The sequence below is a fragment of the Chlorocebus sabaeus genome, chromosome 10, assembly GCF_047675955.1.
Source record: "Chlorocebus sabaeus isolate Y175 chromosome 10, mChlSab1.0.hap1, whole genome shotgun sequence".
In the NCBI taxonomy this organism is placed as follows: domain Eukaryota; kingdom Metazoa; phylum Chordata; class Mammalia; order Primates; family Cercopithecidae; genus Chlorocebus; species Chlorocebus sabaeus.
The window spans coordinates 93,490,784-93,513,819 of NC_132913.1; the positions used below are offsets into that span (position 1 = coordinate 93,490,784).

Sequence of the window (23,036 nt, forward strand, 5' to 3'; positions counted from 1 at the left end):
TTTTAAATTGTTGGCATTTTACCATTGCAGTCAGCCTGCTGATGGTCATAATAGCTGACACTGTACACACACACAAACACACACACACACACACACACAGTTCCAGTTCTTTGTCCTGGCGTCGTTTCTGAATTAAGGTATGTACACTGTTGGTACTACATGTGGAGGAAAATTTTTTGCGAATGTACAAAGGCACAAAGAGCAGCAGGCATAAAATTAATATTAGTGGAGCACATATTCATTACTGAAGTACTGACCACAATTCTTTTTTTTTTTTTCCCCTGTAAGGAAACAACCAAGTGAAAAAGGAAAATAACCACAAAGTAGATGAAGTTGTTCTATTGCTGAAGTACGCAGAAAATACTCCCTTTCACATGTCGAGCAGCACAGCCAAAACCAGGAACAGTATATAAGATAAAAATCTATGTCTAGATAAGTCTTTTAAAAGCTCTTTAATAAGTCTAAAACAAAAATTCTAAGTGATAAGAAAGTACCGCATCACTGGCAACATTTTTTTCTTTCTTAGTGGCACACAAAATGGTGGGGTTTGCAATTGATGTCACCTTTAATTAATTCCCTAATAACTCTTATAGCTAAATAAAGATTGTAGACCATAGCAGTTTAAGACTAATAACTATCACTAGCATCAAAAAATGGAAAAGAAAGAATAAAATTGAAGTATAAATTCAGGAAATCTAAAACAGGTTTAATCCTACTCAAATGCTTGAATGTAAACAATTACAGATTAAGTCACAAATACACAAATTTAAAACAAACCAGAAAAGAGGCCATTTCTGGCCAGACGCAGTGGCTGATGCCTGTAATCCCAGCACTTTGGGAGGCCGAGGCGGGCAGATCACCTGAGGTCAGGAGTTCGAGACCAGCCTGGCCAACATGGCGAAACTCCGTCTCTAGTAAAAACACAAAAATTAGCCGAGCCTGGTGACACGTGCATGTAATCCTAGCTACTTGGGAGGCTGAGGCAGGAGAATCGCTTGAACCTGGGAGGCAGAGGTTGCAGTGAGCCAAGATTAAGCCATTGCACTCCAGCCTGGGCACCAAGAGTGAAAGTCAGTCTCAAAAAAAAAAAGAAAAAAGCTACTTCTCAGACTCTGTAGTTCTTTCTGTCTCAACACTTGAGGTCTGCTTGTATTATGTCCACTATTTAACTCAAAAAATGGTGAATGCATAAGGACCAGTACCCGAACATGGTGCTCTGCATCCATTCCAGGCTTTCCCTCCAGCACCAGTGCTGATCTCAGGAGGAAGTTAGGGAGCTCTCACCCAAGAGAAAATAAGTCCTATCTGTAAGACTGCCAGTGATCACCTGGGTCAGGTTTTAGGTTCCTGCCTGATTCTCCTAAGCTTGTGTGGAGTGGCGTTGTGGCACTCTTGGTACTGTGCCAGATACTTCACACAGAACAGCCTGTGACTGATACCTGCCTTGCTCGCCTCCAGAGAGCTAGAGTCCCCACTCCCTGAGGCTTTCCTAATGCCAGCTGTTCTTTTACCTAGCTTCAGTGCACAGTGAAATAGTACTCACTCCAACTTTTGTCTCATTCTACCTCTATGTCAAGGCAATGCACTCACCATCTGTCATAGGATCTTACAAAGGTGGAATTCCATGTTCTGCCTGACAGCTGGGACTTCCTGCAGCTGGAGTCTCTTACCAACGGCTGTCACATTCTAGTTCTGAATCTTAACCCCTTACATCGGTGTGCCTAACCATTAATGTAGTCAACAATTACTTACTGAGCATCTCTAAGTGCTAGGGATACGGCAGTGAACAAAAAAATGCTCCTGTCCTTGTGAAGTTTACATTCTAGTAGGAGAATGCAGAACATAAACACACTAATGAATAACTGTTAGGCGGACAAATGTTAGGAAGAAAAATGAGGTAGAGTATGAGGATAAAAATTGACAGAGTAACAGGCAGGTGGAAGACTTCTTTGATGAGGCGACACATGATAAACCTGAATGAAAGGAGTGAGCCATGCCAAAACTTGGGAAAAGGCCAGGTGTGGTGACACATGCCTTTAATTCCAACACTTTGGGAGGCAGTGGCAGGAGGATGTGATGGGAAGCCATTAACAGGTTTTGATTATGGAGCTAATATGATCAGATGTATAGTCTAAAGGGCCTGCTCTAAAGGCTAATTACTACAGAATTCCCTTTCTATGACATTCTGGAAAATGTGAAATTATAGGGGCAGAAAATAGATCAGTAGGGATGGAGTAAAGGGATGACTACAAAGGGGGTAGTATAAGAGAATCTGGGGAGCTGTTCTGTATCTTGATTTAGGTGGTGGTTATACAACTGTATGCATCTACAAAACTCCTAAGAGTGTACACTAAAAAGTGAATTCAATTCAAAGAAAGTAGAACATACACACACCCAGCCTACTCTGGCTGCTATGTAAACAACATACCCCCTGTGACAGGGGCATATAGTAAAAAGGGAGATCAATTAGGAGACTATTACAATAACCCAGGCAAAGATAACAATAGCCTCGACTAGAATGGTAGCAGTGAAACTGATAAAACGTGTTTGGATTCAGAATATAATATAAAAATAGAGGCTGGGCACAGTGGTTCAGGCCTGTAATCCCAGCACTTTGGGAGGCCAAGGTGGGCAGATTACTTGAGGTCAGGAGTTCAAGACCAACCTGGCCAGCATGGTGAAATCCCGTGTCTACGAAAAAATACAAAAATTAACTGGGCATAGTGGCACGTGCCTGTAGTCCCAGCTACTCAGGAGGTTACTGTGGAAGACTTGCTTGAACCCGGGATACAGAGGTTGCAGTGAGCCAAGATTGCACCACTGCACTCAAACCTGGGTGGGTGACAAAGAGACACTCTGTCTCAATAAAAGAAAAAAAAAAAAAAAAAAAGGCAGAGCCAAGAGATTTAACATAGTTTTCATCTCCCAGTGTCAGTCTCTCACAGGACTACTGATGGGGTACAAGTGCTTGTTACAGTCTCTTATGTAATTTTTAACCTAAAACAAAAATAGCTCAAACTAGTGCCAGATTCTTTAACTGTCTTCAGAGAGAAAACCATTTTCAAAAATTTGTATTGTAAATAATTTAAAAATTTTTGATTAGTATAATTGTGATTGTCATATTATTATATAAAATATATATTATTTTATGACTAATTTACATTATACTAATTCAGTCTTAGGTTTGCCTCATTGAATTTGCCTAAGTAGGAAAGTTTAGCCGAAAAGAATAAAACCGCGTTCAATTTCTCTAAAAGCATTCACATAATAATTTTTATAGGAGGCCAGGCACGGTGGCGCACGCCTGTAATCTCAGCACTTTGGGAGGCCGAGGCGGATGAATCATGAGGTCAGGAGATCAAGACCATCCTGGCTAACACGGTGAAACTCCATCTCTATTAAAAATACAAAACTTAGCCAGGTGTGGTGGCGGACGCCTGTAGTCCCAGCTACTTGGGAGGCTGAGGCAGGAGAATGGCATGAACCCAGGAGGCAGAGCTTGCAGTGAGCTGAGATGGCGCCACTGCACTCCAGCCTGAGCAACAGAGCGAGACTCCATCTCAAAAAAAAAAAAAAAATTGTTATAGGAACCAAAAATTCACTCATAATAAGTTCCTAAAGCAGACACTGAAGTACGGTTTTTCTACTTAACAGTATCTTCCTACTCTTAGAAGTATGCTGGAATGGCAGAACTTTAAAATGAAAATATGCGGTCTCAAAAAAAATAAATAAATAAAAAAGAAAATATGTGGCTGGGATCATTTATTTCGTGATTTGAAAGCTACAGGGCCCCCATTACCATGGGTCTGTGAAATCATCAATGAAGGTCCACAAAAGTGGTTCAAAAAGCATATAGAAATTATTCCTTAGCTATTACAAAGCCTGAATAAGCTAAAAAAAAAAAAACCTATATTCGCTGGGCATGGTGGCTCATGCCTGTAATCCCAGCACTTTGGGAGGCCAAGTCGGGAGGATCACCTGAGGTCAGGAGTTCAAAACCATCCTGGCCAACATGGAGAAACCCTTTCTCTGCTAAAAAAACAAAAATTAGCCAGCACAGTGGCATGCTCCTATAATCCCAGCTACTCAGGAGGTTGAGGTGCAAGAATCACTTGAACCCAGGGGGCAGAGGTTGCAGTGAGCCAAGATTGCACCACTGGACTACAGCCTGGGTGACAGAGTAAAACTCCATCTCACACACACACAAAAAAGCCTATATTTTAAATGTTTTTATATTAAAGTGGGAAAATAATTATTCAACATTTGTAATATGTAATCGTAATATGTAGTTTAGTGTACAAATTTTTCAAAACATTTGGTCTGTAAAAGAAACCTAAAAACTAAAGAAGTTCTTGGTGAAAGAGCCAGTTGGTCAGGTTTGGCTCTGTGTTCCCACCCAAATCTCATCAGGTAGCTCCCATAATTCCCATGTGTTGTTGGAGGGAGACAGTGGGAGATGATTGAATTATGGGGGCATGTCTTTCCCGTGTTGTTCTTGTAACAGTGAATGGGTCTCACAGATCTGATGGCTTTAAAAATGGGAGTTGCCCTGCACAAGCTCTCTTTTTGTCTGCCACCGTCCACGTAAGATGTGACTTGCTTCTCCTTGCCTTCTGCCGTGATTGTGAGGCCTCCCCAGACATGTGGAACTGTTAGTCCAATTAAACTCCCCCCCTTTTTTTTAATTGCCCAGTCTCAGGTATGTCTTTATCAGCAGCATGAAAACAGACTAATAGAGCAAATTAGTACCAGTAGAGTGGGGTGATGCTGAAAAGATACCCAAAAATGTGGAACCAACTTTGGAGCTGGGTAACAGGCAGAGATTGGAACAGTCTGGAGGGCTCAAAAGAAGACAGAAAAACATGGGAAAGTTTGGAACTCACTGGAGACTTGTTGAATGGCATTGACAAAAAATGCTGATAATGATATAGACAATGAAATCCAGGCTGAGGTGGTCTCAGATGGAGATGAGGAACTTGGTGAGAACTGGAGCAAAGGTGACTCTTGTTATGTTTTAGCAAAGAGACTGGCAACATTTTGCCCCTGCCCTAAAGATTCATGGAACTTTGAACTTGAGAGAGATGATTTAAGGTATCTGGCAGAAGAAATTTCTAAGCAGCAAAGCATTCAAGAGGTGACTTGGGTGCTGTTAAAAGCATTCAGTTTTAAAAGGGAAACAGAGCATAAAAGTTTGGAAAATTTGCAGCCTGTCAATGCAATAGAAAAGAAAATCCTATTTTCTGAGGAGAAATTCAATCCAGCTGCAGAAATTTGCATAATTAACAAGGAGCTGAATGTTAATCCCCAAGACAATGGAAAAAATGTCTCCAGGGCATGTCAGAGGTCTTCACGGCAGCCCCTCCCATCACAGGCCTGGAGGCCTAGGAGGAAAAGATGGTTTCATGGGCCAAACCTAGGGCTCCCTTGCTCTGTGCAGCCTAGGGACTTGGTACCCTGTGTTCCAATCGCTCCAGCCATGGCTAAAAGGGAGCAAAGTAGAGCTCGGGCTGTTGCTTCAGAGGGTGGAAGCCCCAAGCCTTAGCAGCTTCCACATAGTGTTGAGCCTGCGAGTGCACAGAAGTCAAGAACTGAGGTTTGGGAACTTCCACCTAGATTACAGAAGATGTACAGAAACAGGCTGGGCATGGTGGCTCATGCTTATAATCTCAGAACTTTAGGAGGCTGAGGCGAGCGGATCACCTGAGGTCAGGAGTTCCAGACCACCCTGGCCAATATGGTTAAACCCTGTCTCTGCTAAAACTACACACAAATTAGCCAAGTATGGTGGCACATGCCTGTAAGCCCAGCTACTTGGGAGGCTGAGGAATGAGAACTGCTTAAACCTTGAAAGCAGAGGTTGATGTGAGCCAAGATCAAACCACTGCACTGCAGCCTGGGTGACAGAGTGAGACTCTTGTCTCCCAAAAAAAAAAAAAAAAGATGTATACAAATGCCTGGATGCCCAGGCAGAAGTTTGCTGTAGGGGTGGGGCCCTCCAGGGGAACCTCTGCTAGGGTAGTGCAGAAGGAAAATGTGGGGTGGGAGCCCCCACACAGAGTCCCTCCTGGGACACCACCTACTGGAGCTGTGAGAAGAGGGCCACCATCCTTCCGACCCCAGAATGGTAGATCTACTGACAGCTTGCACCGTGCACCTGGAAAAGTTGCGGATACTCAATGCCAGCCCATGAAAACAGTCAGGAAGGGGGCTATACCCTGCAAAGTCACAGGGGTGGAGCTGCCCAAGACTATGGGAACCTACATTTTGCATCAGCTTGACCTAGATGTGAGACATGAAGTCAAAGGAGATCATTTTGGAGCTTTATGATATGACTCTCCACTGGATTTTTAGACTTGCATGGAGCCTGTAGCCCCTTTGCTTTGGCCAGTTTCTCCCATTTGGAACAGCTGTATCTACCCAATGGCTATACCCCCATTGTATCTAGGAAGTAACTAACTTGCTTTTGATTTTACAGGCTTATAGGCAGAAGAGACTTGCCTTGTCTCAGATGAGACTTTGGACTGTGGACTTTTGAATTAATGCTGAAATGAGTTGAGACTTTGGAGGACTGTTGGGAAGGCATGATTCATATTGAAATGTGATATGGGATTTGGGAGGTGCCAGGGTGGAATGATATGGTTTGGCTCTGTGTCCCAACCCAAATCTCATCTTGTAGCTCCCATAAATCCCACATGTTGTAGGAGGGACCTGGTGGGAGATGACTGAATTATGGGACAGGTCTTTCCTGCGTTGTTCTTTAATAGTAATGGGTCTCATGAGACCTGATGACTTTACAAATGGGAGTTGCCCTGCACAAGCTCTCTTTTTGCCTGCCGCTGTCCATGTAAGATGTGACTTACTCCTCCTTGCCTTCCACCATGATTTTGAGGCCTCCCCAGCCATGTAGAACTGTGAGTCCAATTAAACCTTTCTTTTGTAAATTGTCCAGTCTCAGGTATGTCTTTATCAGAGGTGTGAAAACAGACTAATACACCAGTGAGTCACACACATTGAGACTGAGGTCCAAAAAGCCTGAATCCTTAGTCCCTAGTTATACACCAAGGTGGTGGCAAAGCCAGGATCACAGGTTCCAACTATTAAGTCCTGGTCTAATACCCATTCCCTCACCCTGAGAATCCCTGAAAATTGTAAAATGCCTATAGAGGGCAGGAAGCATCTCACTTTCTAGTACATAAGATACCTAGGATATGTACATAAGATACCTAATACTGAAAGTATCTTGCAGTAACTGCTTGATGGATGAACACAATAAAAAGGAACTTCCTTTAAATGATTATATTTAATTTAGATATTCCTCGAATTCAAATCCATCTCTCCTCCAAATTATTCTGAATTAATTAGGATTTATGATACTAGCATTAACTAAAGCAATTAATTACGTTCAACAGATTTCTAGAAAGGCTGGGCCTTTGAAATTTTATGAACTATTCACAACATTTGTAGAACTGTATATAAGAAAGCAAAAACTTAGAGACATAGGAACAAAGAATATTTAGAAATTCTGCTATGTATAAGAAACATATTTTAAGGGAATAAAATGTATCTTAAGGGAATAAAAATCCTGTCTCAAAACTTGTTTCAGTGATTTATATACATACAGTTTGTGCTAAGTCACAAAATATTTCCTACAGTGGATAGCCACGAAAAGTTTGAAAGCCTCTGTTGCAGAACTTACCATTTTTTTGGCATGTTCTTCACACAGAGGTGTCTGATGTGTAATGTCAAAAACTGGCACAGAGCACTGCTGTCCATCTGCAAACTTGGCTGTGCAACTTGAGAAGAGCTGCTGAGAGTGGTTCAAGAGGATATCTGGATTTTTTTAAAGTTAGGAATAAAACACACTGAAACTCTAATTTTTCAATTTCTATATAAAATTTGCTTGTTCCCTTACTTACGTTTAATAAGTACAAACTTTACTATCCATAATAAATATAAATATTACCCGTATCAGCACTAGCTCCTCTGAAGGGCTCTGTTTTGCTAATGGGATCCTGGCACCAGTCTCAACGACCATTCTGAACCAAATTGTGTTATTTGGAAAAGCAGGGCCATTTCCTTCTTAACAGGTGAACTCCACTTAAAGTTCCACTCAAAGTTTTTGCTTTTCGTTTTGAGATGAAGTCTCGCTCTGTTACCCAGGCTGAAGTGCAATGGCACAATCTCGGCTCACTGCCACCTCCACCTCCTGGGTTCAAGCAAGCGATTCTACTGTCTCAGCCTCCCGAGTAGCTGGGATTACAGGCATGTGTCACCACATCCAGATAATTTATCGTATTTTTAGTAGAGACAGGGTTTCACCATGTTGGTCAGGCTGGTCTCCAACTCCTGATCTCAAGTGATCCACCCGCCTCAGCCTCCCAAAGTGCTGGGATTACAGGTGTGAGCCACCACGCCCAGCCCAGACAAGGTATTTTTTAGAGATTATGATTGTTCACCACAAGCTGCCTAGCAGGTAGCCCAAGGATCCTGGATCAGCTTAACCATATATCATCTTTTCTATCTGAATGCAGTATTCTCTTACCCACAACCATATGAAGTCTACACATATTCACTAAGAGTATTATGTAAAATACAAAATTGAGATTATAGGCGTAAGCCACCGTGCCCAGCCAATGGTTTTCTTTTTTTAAACAGCTCTTAAAAGGAAAATTTTCTGCCTATGATACTTACAAAGAATAAAAATTTAAAGATATAATTATTAGAAACTCATCTTTCCAAATTTGAATACTTTGCTTCACATTTCCAGCACCAAACTCAAACTCACAACTTATGAAAAATTACTTTTAAATCAAAACTTTACTATTGGCCAGGCATAGTGGCTTGCACCTATACTCTCAGCACTGTGGGAGGCCAAGGTGGGCGGATTTATTGAGCCTCAGGAGTTCAAGATCAGCCTGGGCAACAAAAAAGTATGAAAATTAGTCGGGCATCGTGGTGCATGCCTGTAGTCCCAGGTACTCAGGAGGCTGTGATCACCTGAGCCCAGGGAGGTCAAGACTGCATGGAGTTGTGATTGTGTCATACACTCCAGCCTGGGTGACAGAGTGAGACCCTGCCTCTAAACAAACAAACCTGAGCTTTACATCATCAATATTTTTAAGCACTCCCTGCTTTTAGCTACTACATTTCCTTAAGACTTACCTTATATCTATTAAGTACCTTTGTGTTTTTCCTTTATGTTTTTTAGTTATAACTATAAAGCCTTTATTACATAGAAAGTGCTGCTGAAAAAGCTGTTCCAAGAACAGAAAAGAGGGCAAAAATTAAATAGATGGTAAAGATAAGTAATTGCTGCTATTTTTAAATGCTACCTAATTTTAAATATTCAATAAAAGTCACAGCAATAAGATTTCATCACCAATCTAAAGCTTCTTAACATAGGTTTTCCTCAATTATACTTTAAAAGAGATCTTCCTTCCTAGTCAGTGATGTTTGTTACCTTTCATTCATTTCAAATCAGCACTGTACTCATTAAAAAGAGTAAATTAATCTTACAGGAAAAAGTACTATAAAAGTATAAAACTGTGTACTGTCTTAGAAGACTAAAAACAGATTTTAATAATGTGATTTGATTTTGTCCATCAATGAGTGTTATAGCTCCTTCTTACAAGCTACCAAGAACCACCTGAGGGATCAGAATTCTATTAACAAAATATAATTAAGTGACAGACACTGGAGGAACCTGCTATTTGCTATCAATTTTGCTTATTTTTTGTGATTTTTGAATAAAAGAAGAAAAATTATTCAGAGGATGTCATGAAAATTATAAGTTACATAAAATTATTTTAAACATTAAATAGTTATGGTTTCAAAAGTAATTCACTTGATTTAAAAATGAAATATATAGCCCCAAATTAGGTGGCACTTTTTCAATGCACATTCCATTTAGTTGAAAGGATACGTTGGAAACAATGTCTGGTGAATGGAAGGGCTTTGTTAGTGCACTGTTCACCCTTCACGGTTCCACTGCATGCTGCTGGTTCCACCTCCCTCAACTTGGTCCGGCTTATGCTAAGGAAAGAAAAACACAAAATTAATTTTAAAAAAATGCTTTAAGAATCCAGGGTAATTTTTCAACATGATGTCACAGCTCTGTAACACTCTCATTATAATATCTATAGCATCTACAGTCACTAAATAAAATGCAAATGTGAGTTAAAGAAACACAGTATTACAATTACCAATTGTGTTATTTCCCTAATCTTCTTACATTCAAAGTAAATAATTACATCACAATATGTTTCAAGTATGTCTGTTTTTTTTTTTTTTTAAAGTGATGCTTTATTTCCCTTTTCTTCACAAAGAGGCAGTAGAGAAAAGTGATGAAGAACATGAGAGAAGAGTCAGAAAGACCTGGTTCTAAATCTCCGCTCTCCCTCTTACTAGCTGTGTGACTATGGGCATGTTGCCAGGCCTCATTTAAGTCTCAATTTTCTCATCTGTGAAGTAGAGACAATAAGGTACCTTGAGCTGGCAGGGTTGCTGGGAGCATAAAAAGATTAAGCACGTCTAAACCACTTATACACAGTATATAGTATTACATAGTAAACAGTCAGTGGTTGTTAGTCATGACTATGATTATCACCGTTATTAGGAATTGATTGCCTCATGCTGCTAAACCCATAAATCTGCAAAAAACTCTTCATCTCATACATGGGGAAGAGGATACTGACATGCAGAAATGGCTGAGTGGCTTTTATCCTCCAAGGTGAACTCACTTTAGATCCATTTTTTTTAAACTTTCTATTATATGTGCAATCCATGTTTCATTAAATTTTATCTCCACTTTGTACACTTAATGTTTAAATATTTTAACTTATTTAAAATCTTATGAATAAACAATGTATTCACATGGATCCATAAAAAAAATGAAAGAACACTAGGCAGTGAAGAATCAACTTCTCGCCCTTGCTCCCTAATTTGCCAGCCCCCACTCCCTCTATAATATGTATTCATTTTATTAGTTTGCAGATCATTCCAGTTTCTTTACACAAACATATAAAAACACAAATAAGTAACATTTAAATTCTTAGAAGTGGGCCAGGTGCAGTGGTTCACACCTGTAATCCCAGTACTTTGGGAGACAGAGGAGGGCTCCCAAAATCAAAAACAATCACTTGAGCCCAGGAGTTTGAGACCAGTCTGGGCAACACAGGGAGACCCCCATCTCTATTAAAAAAAGAAAAGAAAAAAGACAATTCTTAGAAGTACAAAACCTATCCTATCTACGTGACTCTATAAAGCATCACAAACCATTAGGCCTTTACAAGTCTGAGTATGAAGAAAAAATCTACTTAACGTACTGAGTTCAAGTCAGATATCACAAACAAAAAAATCTTTTGAGCTGTTTGTTTCTAGTATCTTTCTCAGGGTTTCAAAGGAATGATTTACACTAATTAGGTTAAGGCCACACAGAATCTAAATTACATATGAATTCACACAAAATATAAATAATACTTCTACCACAGTCATTAATTTCATATAAACACTGTTTATATGTCCATGGTGCTGCCTTAAAACCTGCCTTAACTAAGATTTCTGCAAGATTTGTTAGGATTATAAGAGTAGGGAAGTGGATCATAGAACTAAACAGTTTATTCATTATAGTTTATCTACCATTTCTTTAAAAAGTTTACATTAAATTTAGCCCTATAAAAAGAATATATAATTTCAAATAAATAAACCTTTACTATTCTGGCAGCTAAGCTCAAATTCTCTTGGTCTAGATTTAAACAGAAGGGTCTCTATATTAAAGGGATACTTCTCTTTTTTTATTTTGAGACAGAGTTTCGCTCTGTTGCCCAGGCTGGAGTGCAATGGTGTGATCTTGGCTGACTGCAACCCCCGCCTCCCGGGTTCAGGTGACTCCCCTGACTCAGCCTCCCGAGTAGCTGGGATTACAGGTGCCTGCCACCACGCCTGGTTAATTTTTTGTATTTTTAGTAGAGATGGGGTTTCACCAAGTTGGCTGGGCTGGTCTTTAACTCCTGACCTTGGGTGATCCACCTGCCTCAGCCTCCCAAAATGCTGGGATTACAGGCATGAGCCACCACACCCTGCCTAAAGGGATAATTTTCATTAAACACTCTAATAAACTGCTCAGCTATCTTCAAACACTAGTGTACAATACATTCCCTCATTTTCTTTATTCTAAACTTGCAAAATAACTATTGGTTTCATTTTTTAAAATTGCCTTATGTTTCAACAACCCCACAGACAAATAAAGGTAAAAATGGCCAGACACGGTGGCTCACATCAGTAAATCCCAGCACTTTGGGAGGCTGAGGCGGGTGGATCACGAGGTCAGGAGCTCGAGACCAGCCTGGCCAACATAGTGAAACCCCGTATCTACTAAAAATACAAAAAATTTAGCTGGGCGTGGTGGCGGGCACCTGTAATCCCAGCTACTCGGGAGGCTGAGGCAGAAGAATCACTTGAACCCACGAGGCGGAGGTTGCAGTGAACCGAGATCGCACCATTGCACTCCAGCCTGGGTGACAGAGTGGAACTCTGTCTCAGGAAAAAAAAAAAAAAAAAAGTAAAAATGCTTGATGTAATGTTAGATATATTTTATTATCCAAATAAGCCCAAGAAAACAAAGGGAATTACCAAAACTTTTTCATGTTTTTCACATTTAAAAAATCTACTACAGGATTCCCCTTGACGTGCTCTATTGCATCCCCCATAAATGATGTTTTCATACAAACAACATTAGTCACTGTACAATTGTGGGCTGCAAGATACTTAATTTGGGTTCACATACTTGAAGCTATTTCAATGGCTTATTTCACTTACTCATCAATAAATACGACAAAGTTATTTGATAGGAAAGACTAACATTTAGCTTGTATACAAACTATATCTTATTTTATTGAGAAGGAGTCTCCCTCTGTCACCCAGGCTGGAATGCAATGGTGCAATCTCAGCTCAATGCAAGTTCTGCCTCCCAGGTTCAAGCAATTCTCCCACAGCAGCCTCCTGAGTAGCTGGGACTACAGGTGCATGCCACCACGCCCAGCCACCATGCCTGGCCAACAAACTGTAAAGGATCCAGGCCGGGCGCGGTGGCTCAAGCCTGTAATCCCAGCACTTTGGGAGGCTGAGACGGGCGGATCACGAGGTCAGGAGATAGAGACCATCCTGGCTAACACGGAGAAACCCCATCTCTACTAAAAAATACAAAAAACTAGCCGGGCGAGGTGGCGGGCACCTGTATTCCCCGCTACTCGGGAGGCTGAGGCAGGAGAATGGCGTGAACCCAGGAGGCGGAGCTTGCAGTGAGCTGAGATGCGGCCACTGCACTCCAGCCTGGGGGACAGAGCGAGGCTCCGTCTCCAAAAAAAAAAAAAAAAAAAAAAAGGATCCAAGCCGGGCACGGTGGCTCATGTCTGTAATCTCAGCACTTTGGGAGGCCAAGGCAGGCAGACTACCTTAGGTCAGGAGTTCGAGATCAGCTTGGCCAACATGGTGAAACCCTGTCTCTACTAAAAATACAGAACAATTAGCCAGATGTGGTGAAGGGTGCCTGTAATCCCAGCTACTCGGGAGGCTGAGGCAGGAGAATCGCTTGAATTCGGGAGGTGGAGCTTGCAGGGAGCCGAGACAGTGCCATTGCACTCCAGCCTGGGCAACAAGAGTGAAACTCCATCTCAAAAAACTGAAAAATTAATAAACGGTCCACATTAGAAGGCAGCCATTAAACTTTTAATTTCTAAAATATGTAATGCCAACCTTTTATATATCTTTTTTTTGAAACTGGGACTTTGATACCAAAAATATCAAATAGAGGGCAGCATGCAACTAAGAGTTGACTTTCGTGACCCCAGAATATAATGTAATATAAAAAGCTGCCGGCCAGGCACAGTGGCTCATGCCTGTAATCCTACCACTTTGGGAGGCCTGTGGAGGGCAGATCAGGTCAGGAGTTCATGACCAGCCTAGCCAACATAGTGAAACCCCGTCTCTACTAAAAATACAAAAAATTAGCCAGGCATAGTGGCGTGTGCCTGTAGTCCCAGCTACTCGGGAGGCTGAGGGAGAAGAATTGCTTGAACCCAGGAGGTGGAGGTTGTGGAGAGCCAAGATTGTGCCACTGCACTCCAGCCTGGGCAACAGAGTGAGACTCATCAAAAAAAAAAAAAAAAAGCTGCCAATCACCAAAGAATGATTATGATACATTGTTACATGATTATCAGCCATACATTGGCCCATAAACTTTTCACTAATCATGGGTGACACAACCGAATATCATCCAATCAATCTGAAAACTGTAACAGGGTCCATCTTGGTGTTTGTTTGTTGTGGCAGTTATCATTAATGTTTTTTAAATATCGCTGACGTCACTTTGGAAGATGTTCTGAAAGTAACCAGTTAAGAATCGTAGATATATACAGTTTTCCATACAAATGCCAAATTTTTCCAAACTCATTGTATAGTCTTTTACATCTCTGACAAGATCATGATAATATATTAGACTCAGCATACATATTTACATACAAATTGGTTCATGCTGGACAATTCTACTAAAAGTATACACCTGAAAGCATTATATCATATAAATGTTAGATACCATTATTTTATAATCTGTGTCAAACTGAGTAAATTCCTTCAACAAATAGAGAACAGACCTTCATTTATTCAATTATATTCACTCATTCATCAATACTGGAGATTTAGGAACAAACTTGTTCCTGCTCTCATGGAAATTACTGTCTAGCATGAGAGACAGACATTAATATAGGTATAAAATTCTACAATTAAACAGAATACAGAGCACAGTAGGCATACATAGTAGAGGGAACCTAACATAGTCCAGGGAATCAGGAAATATATCTCTAAGAAGATAAGTCTCTGAGTAAGCTGAGACCTGAAGGATGTTCTAGAACAAATACTAGATCCAGAGGACTGAGAGGTCTAGGAGTCAGGCAACATGATTTGGGTGTAAGGGAAGAGTAGGCTGCAGCCATTACATATGGTATATTAGATTCTTCAAACAACTCTAACCTGTTCCACTTCTAGAAAACTCTTAAGGGCACAGTGCATCCATGTGAGACACGCAACTGAAAATTAGGTCACTTTATTACAACAAATGAAAAGCAAAATACACAACACTAAAAATATCAAAAAAAGGCATATAAGTAACATGACCAATAACTACAAAATAAAGGTTATATTTTAACACTTTATTTATTTATCTTTTTTTTGCTGTTTGAGGCAGAGTCTTGCTCTGTCGCCTAGGCTGGAATGTGGTGTCACAATCTTGGCTCACTGCACCTCTGCCTCCTGGGTTCAAGCGATTCTCCTGCCTCAGCCTCCTGAGTAGCTGGGACTACAGGCGCCCACCACCATGCCCAGCTCATTTTTGTGCTTTTAGTGGAGACAAGGTTTCACTATGTTGGCCAGGCTGGTCTCAAATTCCCGACCTTGTGACCTGCCCACCTCGCCCTCCCAAAGTGCTGGGATTACAGGCGTGAGCCACAGCGCCCGGCCAACATTTCATTTTAAAACCTTTTTATTTCCTCGACTGCCTTATGATCGTTACATAAAAATGAGACCATACAAACTAAGTATTTTTTCGTTTTATCAATAATCCCACCATCTAGAATATTTTGGTACATAAATTCCTAAATTTTTTCTCTATATATATACTAAAAGTTGTCATTTGAAAATATAATAACTGGCCAAGCATGGTAGCTCACGCCTGTAATCCCAGCACTTTGGGAGACCGAGGTAGGTGGATCACCTGAGGTCAGGAATTCCAGACCAGCCTGGACAACATGGCGAAACTCTGTTTCCACTAAAAACACAAAAATTAGCTGGGTGTGGTGGTGAGCGCCTGTAATCCCAGCTACTCAGGAGGCTGAGGCAGAAGAATCGCTTGAACCTGGGAGGCAGAGGCAGCTGAGATCACATCATAGCACCACAGCCTAGACAAGAAGAATGAAACTCCGTCTCAAAAAAAAAAAAAAGAAAATGTAATAACTAAAAAGTGTGAAATAGGCTGGTCCATGTGCAGGGGTGTTTATAAGTAATTTATCACAACCAGTTACAGATTTCTTTCTTCCTTCTTCACTCCCACTGCTTCACTTGACTAGCCTTAAAAGAAAAAAAATTTTAAAAATGTGTGAAATAATAAAAAATAGCCGGGTACAGTGGCTCACACCTGTAATCCCAGCACTTTGGGAGGCCAAGGAGGGCGGATCACAAGGTCAGGAGATTGAGACCATCCTGGCTAACACGGTGAAACTCTGTTTCTACTAAAAACACAAAAAATCAGCTGAGGGTAGTGGTGGACGCCTGTAGTGCCAGTTACTCGGGAGGCTGAGGCAGGAGAATGGCATGAACCCAGGAGGCGGAGCTTGCAGTGAGCCGAGATCGCACCACTGCACTCCAGCCTGGGCAACAGTGAGACTCTGTCTCAAAAAAAAAAAAAAAAAAAAAAAAAAAGAAATAATAAATAATAAACTCAAAGAAGCTGGCCTTCTATCAGGAGGTTGAGGCTGTAGTGACCCGTGATCACACCACTGCATTCCAGCCTGGGCGACAGACAGAGACCTTGTCTGAACAATAACAAAAAGAATCAGAATTTAACTTTACTTCCTTAAAGTAAGACAATATTTTGAATTTTTATTTTTATTTTGGAAAGCAGTCCCACTCTATAGCCCAGGCTCCTGGAGCACAGTGGCATGATCTCTGCCCGCTGCAACCTCCTCCTCCCAGGCTAAAGCCATCCTCCCACCTCACCATCCCTAGTAGCTGGGACTACAGGCGCACACCACCACACCTGGCTAATTTTTGTATTTTTTAGTAGAGATGGGGTCTCACCACGTTGTCCAGACTAATCTCAAATTCCTGACCTCGAGTGATCTACCCACCTCAGCCTACCAAAGTGCTGGGATTACAGGTGTGAGCCACTGCGCCCAGCCATGTTTTGAAATTTTAAAATTCAATTTAGTGCTTTAAATGTGTATTTCAGTTAAAAGTAATAACCAAGAGGGGCAGTGGCTCGTGCCTGTGATCCCAGCACTTTGGGAGGCCAAGGTAGGCAGATCACCTGAGGTCAGGAGTTCAAGACCAGCCTGGCCAACATGGTAAAACCCCATCTCTACTAAAAATACAAAATTGGCTTGGCATGGTAGCAGGCACCTGTAATCCCAGCTACTTGGGAGGCTGAGGCAGGAGAATTGCTTGAACCAGGGAGGTGGAGGTTGCCATGAGCCAAGATTGTGCCACTGCACTCCAGCCTGGGTGACACGGCAAGGCTCCATCTCAAAAAAATTGGAAAAAAAAAAAAAAAGAAAAATAACCATAATTAAAATATATATAAAAAACAAAATTCTGTTATACAAATATGTATTTATATATACACAACAGATACTACATACATTTTTTATATAGAAGATATTTTATGTTTATATATGTATAACAGAATTCTGTAATCAGTTTAGAAAATATAACTTTGGATTTTTGAAACATTTTATAGATATAAACTAAGGTATTACTGTACTAAGGTTTTCACCATTACCACCAAAACGGTAATATGCCAAAATTTCTAAAATATCAGATAACTCTACATTTCCAATATACAGATTTTCATGAATGGAATATTATATAAACATGACGAATCATGTTTTCAAAAGAATCCTGAAGAACACAGGGAAATGGCTATGGTATACTTTTGAGGGAAAACTAGAAAACTCGAACTATTGTCATGAGAATTAATGTAATTAATAATTAAGACTTAATGTCATGAGAAAGTGGTCATAATTCAGTGATAAACGGACAAAAGCATTTATGGAAACAAACGAAAATAATGTAGAGAACATGATCTCAATTTTGCTTTTTAATATAAACACGACTTGGTGGAAAATTTATACGCTCACACACACACACAAACACACACAAACACACACACAAAGACTAGAAGGAAACAGAATCAAAATGTTAACAGTGCTCATTCTGTCTTGTGAATGGCAACATGAAGATTTTTCCTTTCTCATTTGTGTATTTTTAAAATTTTCCAAAATAAACAAGTATCTGCATTATAAACAGAAGGAATTTTTTCTTTAAAAAAAATCAATGTAATAAAATACTTGCACAAATAATCTGTGAGGTAATGTAAATATTAACAGAAAACAGACTGAAAAGGCCAGCTACAGCGGCTAACACCTCTAATCCCATTCTAATCCCAACACTTGAGACCAGCCTGGGCAATATAGGGAGACTCTCATCTCTACAAAAAAATTTTTTAATCAGCTGGGTATGCTTTCATGTGCCTATAGTTCCAGCTACTCAGGAGGCTGAGGTGGGAGGATCATTTGAGCTCAGCAGTGAGTTATGATCGTACCACTGCACTTCACCCTGGGCAACAGAGCAAGACCCTGTCTCTAAAAACAAAAAACAAAAACCAACACTGAAAAGAAACTCAAATAACACAAGTAAATAAACATAAAATACTACTTTTGTAGTTAAAAATCTATAAATGTTACTTTTAAATAACATGAAATTTCTAAGCATTGTATTTTTTTTTTTTAGCCAGGTAACATTCTCAAATCTTTAATGAATAAATTCTAATCAAACTTCAGCAAACTTTTAGCAATGCTTTAATTTTACTGTTAGCTCATGGCAGTATTATTTTGACACCTGCAGCACTTTAACAAAGCAAGAAAACCAAAACATGATGTTTAAATGTTTGCGACTTAGTGGCCATCTCCCATTGTGCCTCAACTATCCTCTCACAAAATAAAGAAAGCAAACTGAGATGAGTCCCTTAAGAATAGGTTGCTGTGGCTCTAACCTGGTTCGACTGCATGCAGCTCTCCGCAGTTCTTGTATTAACTGACCAGTGCATTCTGGTTCTTTACTGGCCGCCTGCAGCAAAGCTTTCCTAAATGTATGCCGGCATTTCTTTTGACGAGATTCTGCCCGCTCCAGGCGGCACAGGTGCTTATATTTCTGCTGAAAGTAAGTGCAAAGTTGGGTCACCCTGGAGCTCCTACTCTCCGCATCATCATCATCTGACCTGGAAAGTGCAGGGAGAGAAATGAAAAACTGGTTACACATTAGGCTCGTTTTAGACAGGGGAAAAGAGAATTAGGAACTGTGGCCGAATGCACAGGTTTACAACTTTTGTGGCTTGCATTGGGAGTTATACCTGATGTAAATGACGAGTTGATGGGTGCAGCACACCAACATGGCACAAGTATACATATGTAGCAAACCTGCACGTTGTGCACATGTACCCTACAACTTGAAGTTTAATAATAATAAATAAATTAAATTTAAAAAAAAAAAAAAAACTTTTGTGGCATGTGAGCACATACTTCACACAATTAGAGTAAGAGAATTCCAATAGAGCTGAAATAAGTACAGTATTTCAACAATAAGGACAGAGTTAATCCAGTGCTTTCAGAAACAGCCTTGTTAGCATGGCATCGGTAGACACTTAACATGCCAGTGTCTTCTAAATTTTAAGTGATTAGAGACTCTAGAGGAAAAAATTCATTTCTTTACCTTTACTTACTAAAATGTCTGAGTAAATGACATGACAGTTATGAGGAAACAAACAGCATAATTTCATAAAAGGCAGGTCATACCAGAAATAGGGCAGCGAATTCTAACAGTTTATTATCTAAGAGCTGCCCTTTTAAACAGTTTGGTTTTTAACTACCTTTTTCTTGCTAACCACCTAAAGAAATTTGGTTGTAGGGATAGTATCGATTCTACCCCCCTTTTTTTTTTTTCTTTTTTTGCGGGGTGGAGACAGTCTCGCTGGAGTGCAGTTCATGTGATCTCGGCTCACTGCAAGCTCCGCCTCCCGCCACCACACCGAGCTAATTTTTTTGTATTTTTAGTAGAGACGGCGTTTCACCATGTTAGCCAGGATGGTCTCGATCTCCTGACCTCGTGATCCGCCTGTCTCAGCCTCCCAAAGTGCTGGGATTACTGGCGTGAGCCATCGCGCCCAGCTTTCTACCATGTATTTTTTTTTTAACTATGGAAGTATCCTAGACAGCATTTAATAAGTCAGGGATTACATACAGGATTTTCCATCACATGCTAAATGTGATTAACTGGTGTCCTGGCTAAATGCTACGTGGAAGTGATGCTGAAGGAACATCTAAGCAGAGGTTAGTTAGCAATGTCTACCACCAGCAAGGTTTAAAAGGCCACTTTTTTATGGAACAAATGTGATCTTACTTTTTACCGTTAGGGATAATGCACTCTGGACTTGGAAACTGACCTGTTATTTTAGCTTCTTTCTCTTCTATCGTAGGTAAATACCACACATGTGACACCATGGACTATATATTATCTTACCAATCTTCTGCTATTCATTGCTTGGTTTCTCTTAAGTGATATTATTATTCTTTCCTTCAGCATAGCCTATAACAGCCTACTTTATAAACTTCTACTTAGTATCTCTCCTAAGAAGCACATTCTCATCAGTATAGTTTTTACTACAGATCTACCAATTGAAGGATTTTACTTCAATCTTTTCATTTACTCAACATTCAACATTTACTGTTTATCTATTATGCTCAGCACTACAGACGAGAGACCAACATTTCAAAGAGTTTGCAATGCAATTTAGACAAGATAAACACTTACCAAAAGTTAAAACAATTCAAAAAAGAATAAAATCAGTAACAAGAACAGTGGGGCAGACAGGCCAATGATTCAAACATCTGACCACAAATCAGAAAAATCTGTGAGCACTTAAAAGTTTCAGACTCCTAGGAGCTACCCCAAATCTACTGAACAGAAATCTCCATGGTATAGGGCCCAGGATTCCTCATTTTGAATTTTTCCCTGACCTCTGACAGAAAGTCTACACTTGCGAGTTCTCGTAGAGCTAGCAAGTGTGATAAATATCTTTCACACAAGACAGAAAACAGTAAAGTATCACAACAGAGGTCAGGGTAAGGTGTTACTGAAGTTCACTGGAAAGACAGCTGGAAGGCCTGGATGCAGTGGCTCACGCCTGTAATCCCAGCACTTTGGGAGGCCAAGGTGGGCAGATCACTTGAGGTCAAGAATTCTACTAACATGGCAAAACCCTGTCTCTACTAAAAATATAAAAAGTACCCAGGTGTAGTAGTGTATTCCTATAATCCCAGCTACTCAGGAGGCTGAGGCAGGAGAACCATTTGAACCTGAGAGGTGGAGGTTGTAGGAAACTGAGACAGCAACAGTGCACTCCATCCTGGGTGACAGAGCAAGATTTTGCCTCAACAAAATAAATAAATAAATAAATAAATAAATAAATAAATAAATAAATAACTCTGCTGGAAGAAAAGAAAGGCTCTGCAGAGGAGGTGACAGCAGAAATGAACCCTGAAGAAAGAGGACCTCACACAAATAGAAAACGTAAGCCAAGATACAGAGATAGACAGGATGGTGAAGAGCAAGAATGTAAGTAGCTTGCTGTGGCTAAGGTAAGGGGTCTATAAGGGAATAATGATAGGTAAGGTTAGCTTTCTAAACTTAAATATCAAATTAAAGAGTTTAACCTTTATTCCACAGGCAAAGCAGGAGACTTGTAATTTTTTAAATTTTGCACTCCTAACTGCTAAGCTTTGTAATTGTTAAGAAAACACAATAACGGAGGCGTGCCATGACAATGATTACAGTCAGCAGCAGATATAAAATCAATGGAAGAAGAGAGAGAAGAGTAAAACTCCGGGAAAGAGATAACAAGGATCCATGCTAGGATGGAAGGAGGAGGATTGGAGAGCGTGAGGCAATCTGCATGCATAAAGACATGTATAAAGACAAGCTTTGTCAGCTGGCAAGGACCAGGGAAGGGACAATAAGCAGGCAGCAGTTTCCACCAGCAAAGACTGGGAAGAAGAACAGTAACATAATGTATAAAACAAAGAACTAAAAATACAAAAAAATTAGCTTGGCATGATCGTGCATGCCTGTAGTCCCAGCTACTTGGGAGGCTGAAGCAGGAGAATCACTTGAACCCAGGAGACAGAGGTTGCAGTGAGCGAAGATCACAAGCCACTGCCCTCCAGCCTGGGCGACAGAACAAGACTCCATCTCAAAAACAAAACAAAACAAAACAAACAAACAAACAAAAACATATAACGGCCATTATCATAATTGAACTAACTCACTTTGGTGACTCAGTATGAAGGATTAGAAAGTCAATGACTCCATGGCTCAGAATCTGCATAACTAGGAAAATAGAAGTCTCATTCATACAAAAAAGGAAAGGCAGGTCTTGAAGGGAAGGCAAAGCTTGGGTCGATAATCAGTTGCCAAAATTGTTACTTTAAAAAGATGCACCTGCGCCCCTGCCACTGCTATCACCACCTCAGTGTCACCTGGCTCCAGTCCCGCTCTTAGGACAGCACTGCCACAGCTGCATAGCCCTGCCTGCCTCCTGTGCTGCGCAGCCACTGCGTGTGCCCCAGATGGTGCTGTACCCCCAGGACTGGCTTAAAATAGCGAAGTGATCATCATGGCCGATGAGAGGCAGGACTGGATTGCAGCTCCCACAGACAGAGCAGAGTGCAGAGGCTCGCATAGTGAATTTTAGCTCCAGAACAACTGCAAGAACAAACCAGGAATCCCAAGAGGACCCACAGACCCTCTGAAGGAAGTGGACTGCTCCTGCAGGACCTGGAGACATTCCAAATACTGTGAGTGCCCAAACTGCAGAAGTAGGAAAGGGAGATCCTCTGCTCCGAACACACACCCGCGCTGGGGAACCTGAAGGTCTGGTTTACAGGAGAAGTTTCCGACCTTACCTGGACTTGAGTCAATTTAGAGAGCTGAGCAAAATACAGGGGTAGAGGAAGCAGCGGGAAAGGTTCCGGGAGCTCACTGGTTCCCCAAGCAGGTCATTCCTGCCTGGCATCACAGAGATCTTTTGGGAGGGCAGCCAGAGGCATGGGGAAAATGCCACAGGGAGAAGGAAATCTCCAGCTGAACTTTGTAACAATCTGAACTGGGTGAGAAGCCTCCTGGTCAGAATGTGGAGGAGGCCACGAATCCTGTGGGCA

The 23,036-nt window shown here is 40.8% G+C and overlaps 1 protein-coding gene across 7 annotated transcripts in view; it reads right to left on the minus strand.

Annotated features, from left to right (window-relative positions):
- Positions 1 to 23,036, minus strand: part of INO80D (INO80 complex subunit D) — a 94,526-nt gene that overhangs the window by 16,276 nt on the left and 55,214 nt on the right. For all 7 annotated transcript variants that reach the window (XM_007965959.3, XM_007965966.3, XM_073019971.1 and 4 more), the window contains 3 exons: positions 18,818 to 19,042; positions 9,923 to 10,032; positions 7,697 to 7,830 (listed from right to left, as the gene is read on the minus strand). In XM_007965959.3, the coding sequence (XP_007964150.1) occupies positions 7,697 to 7,830; positions 9,923 to 10,032; positions 18,818 to 19,042 (469 nt within the window). The remainder of the gene's footprint in view (positions 1 to 7,696; positions 7,831 to 9,922; positions 10,033 to 18,817; positions 19,043 to 23,036) is intronic.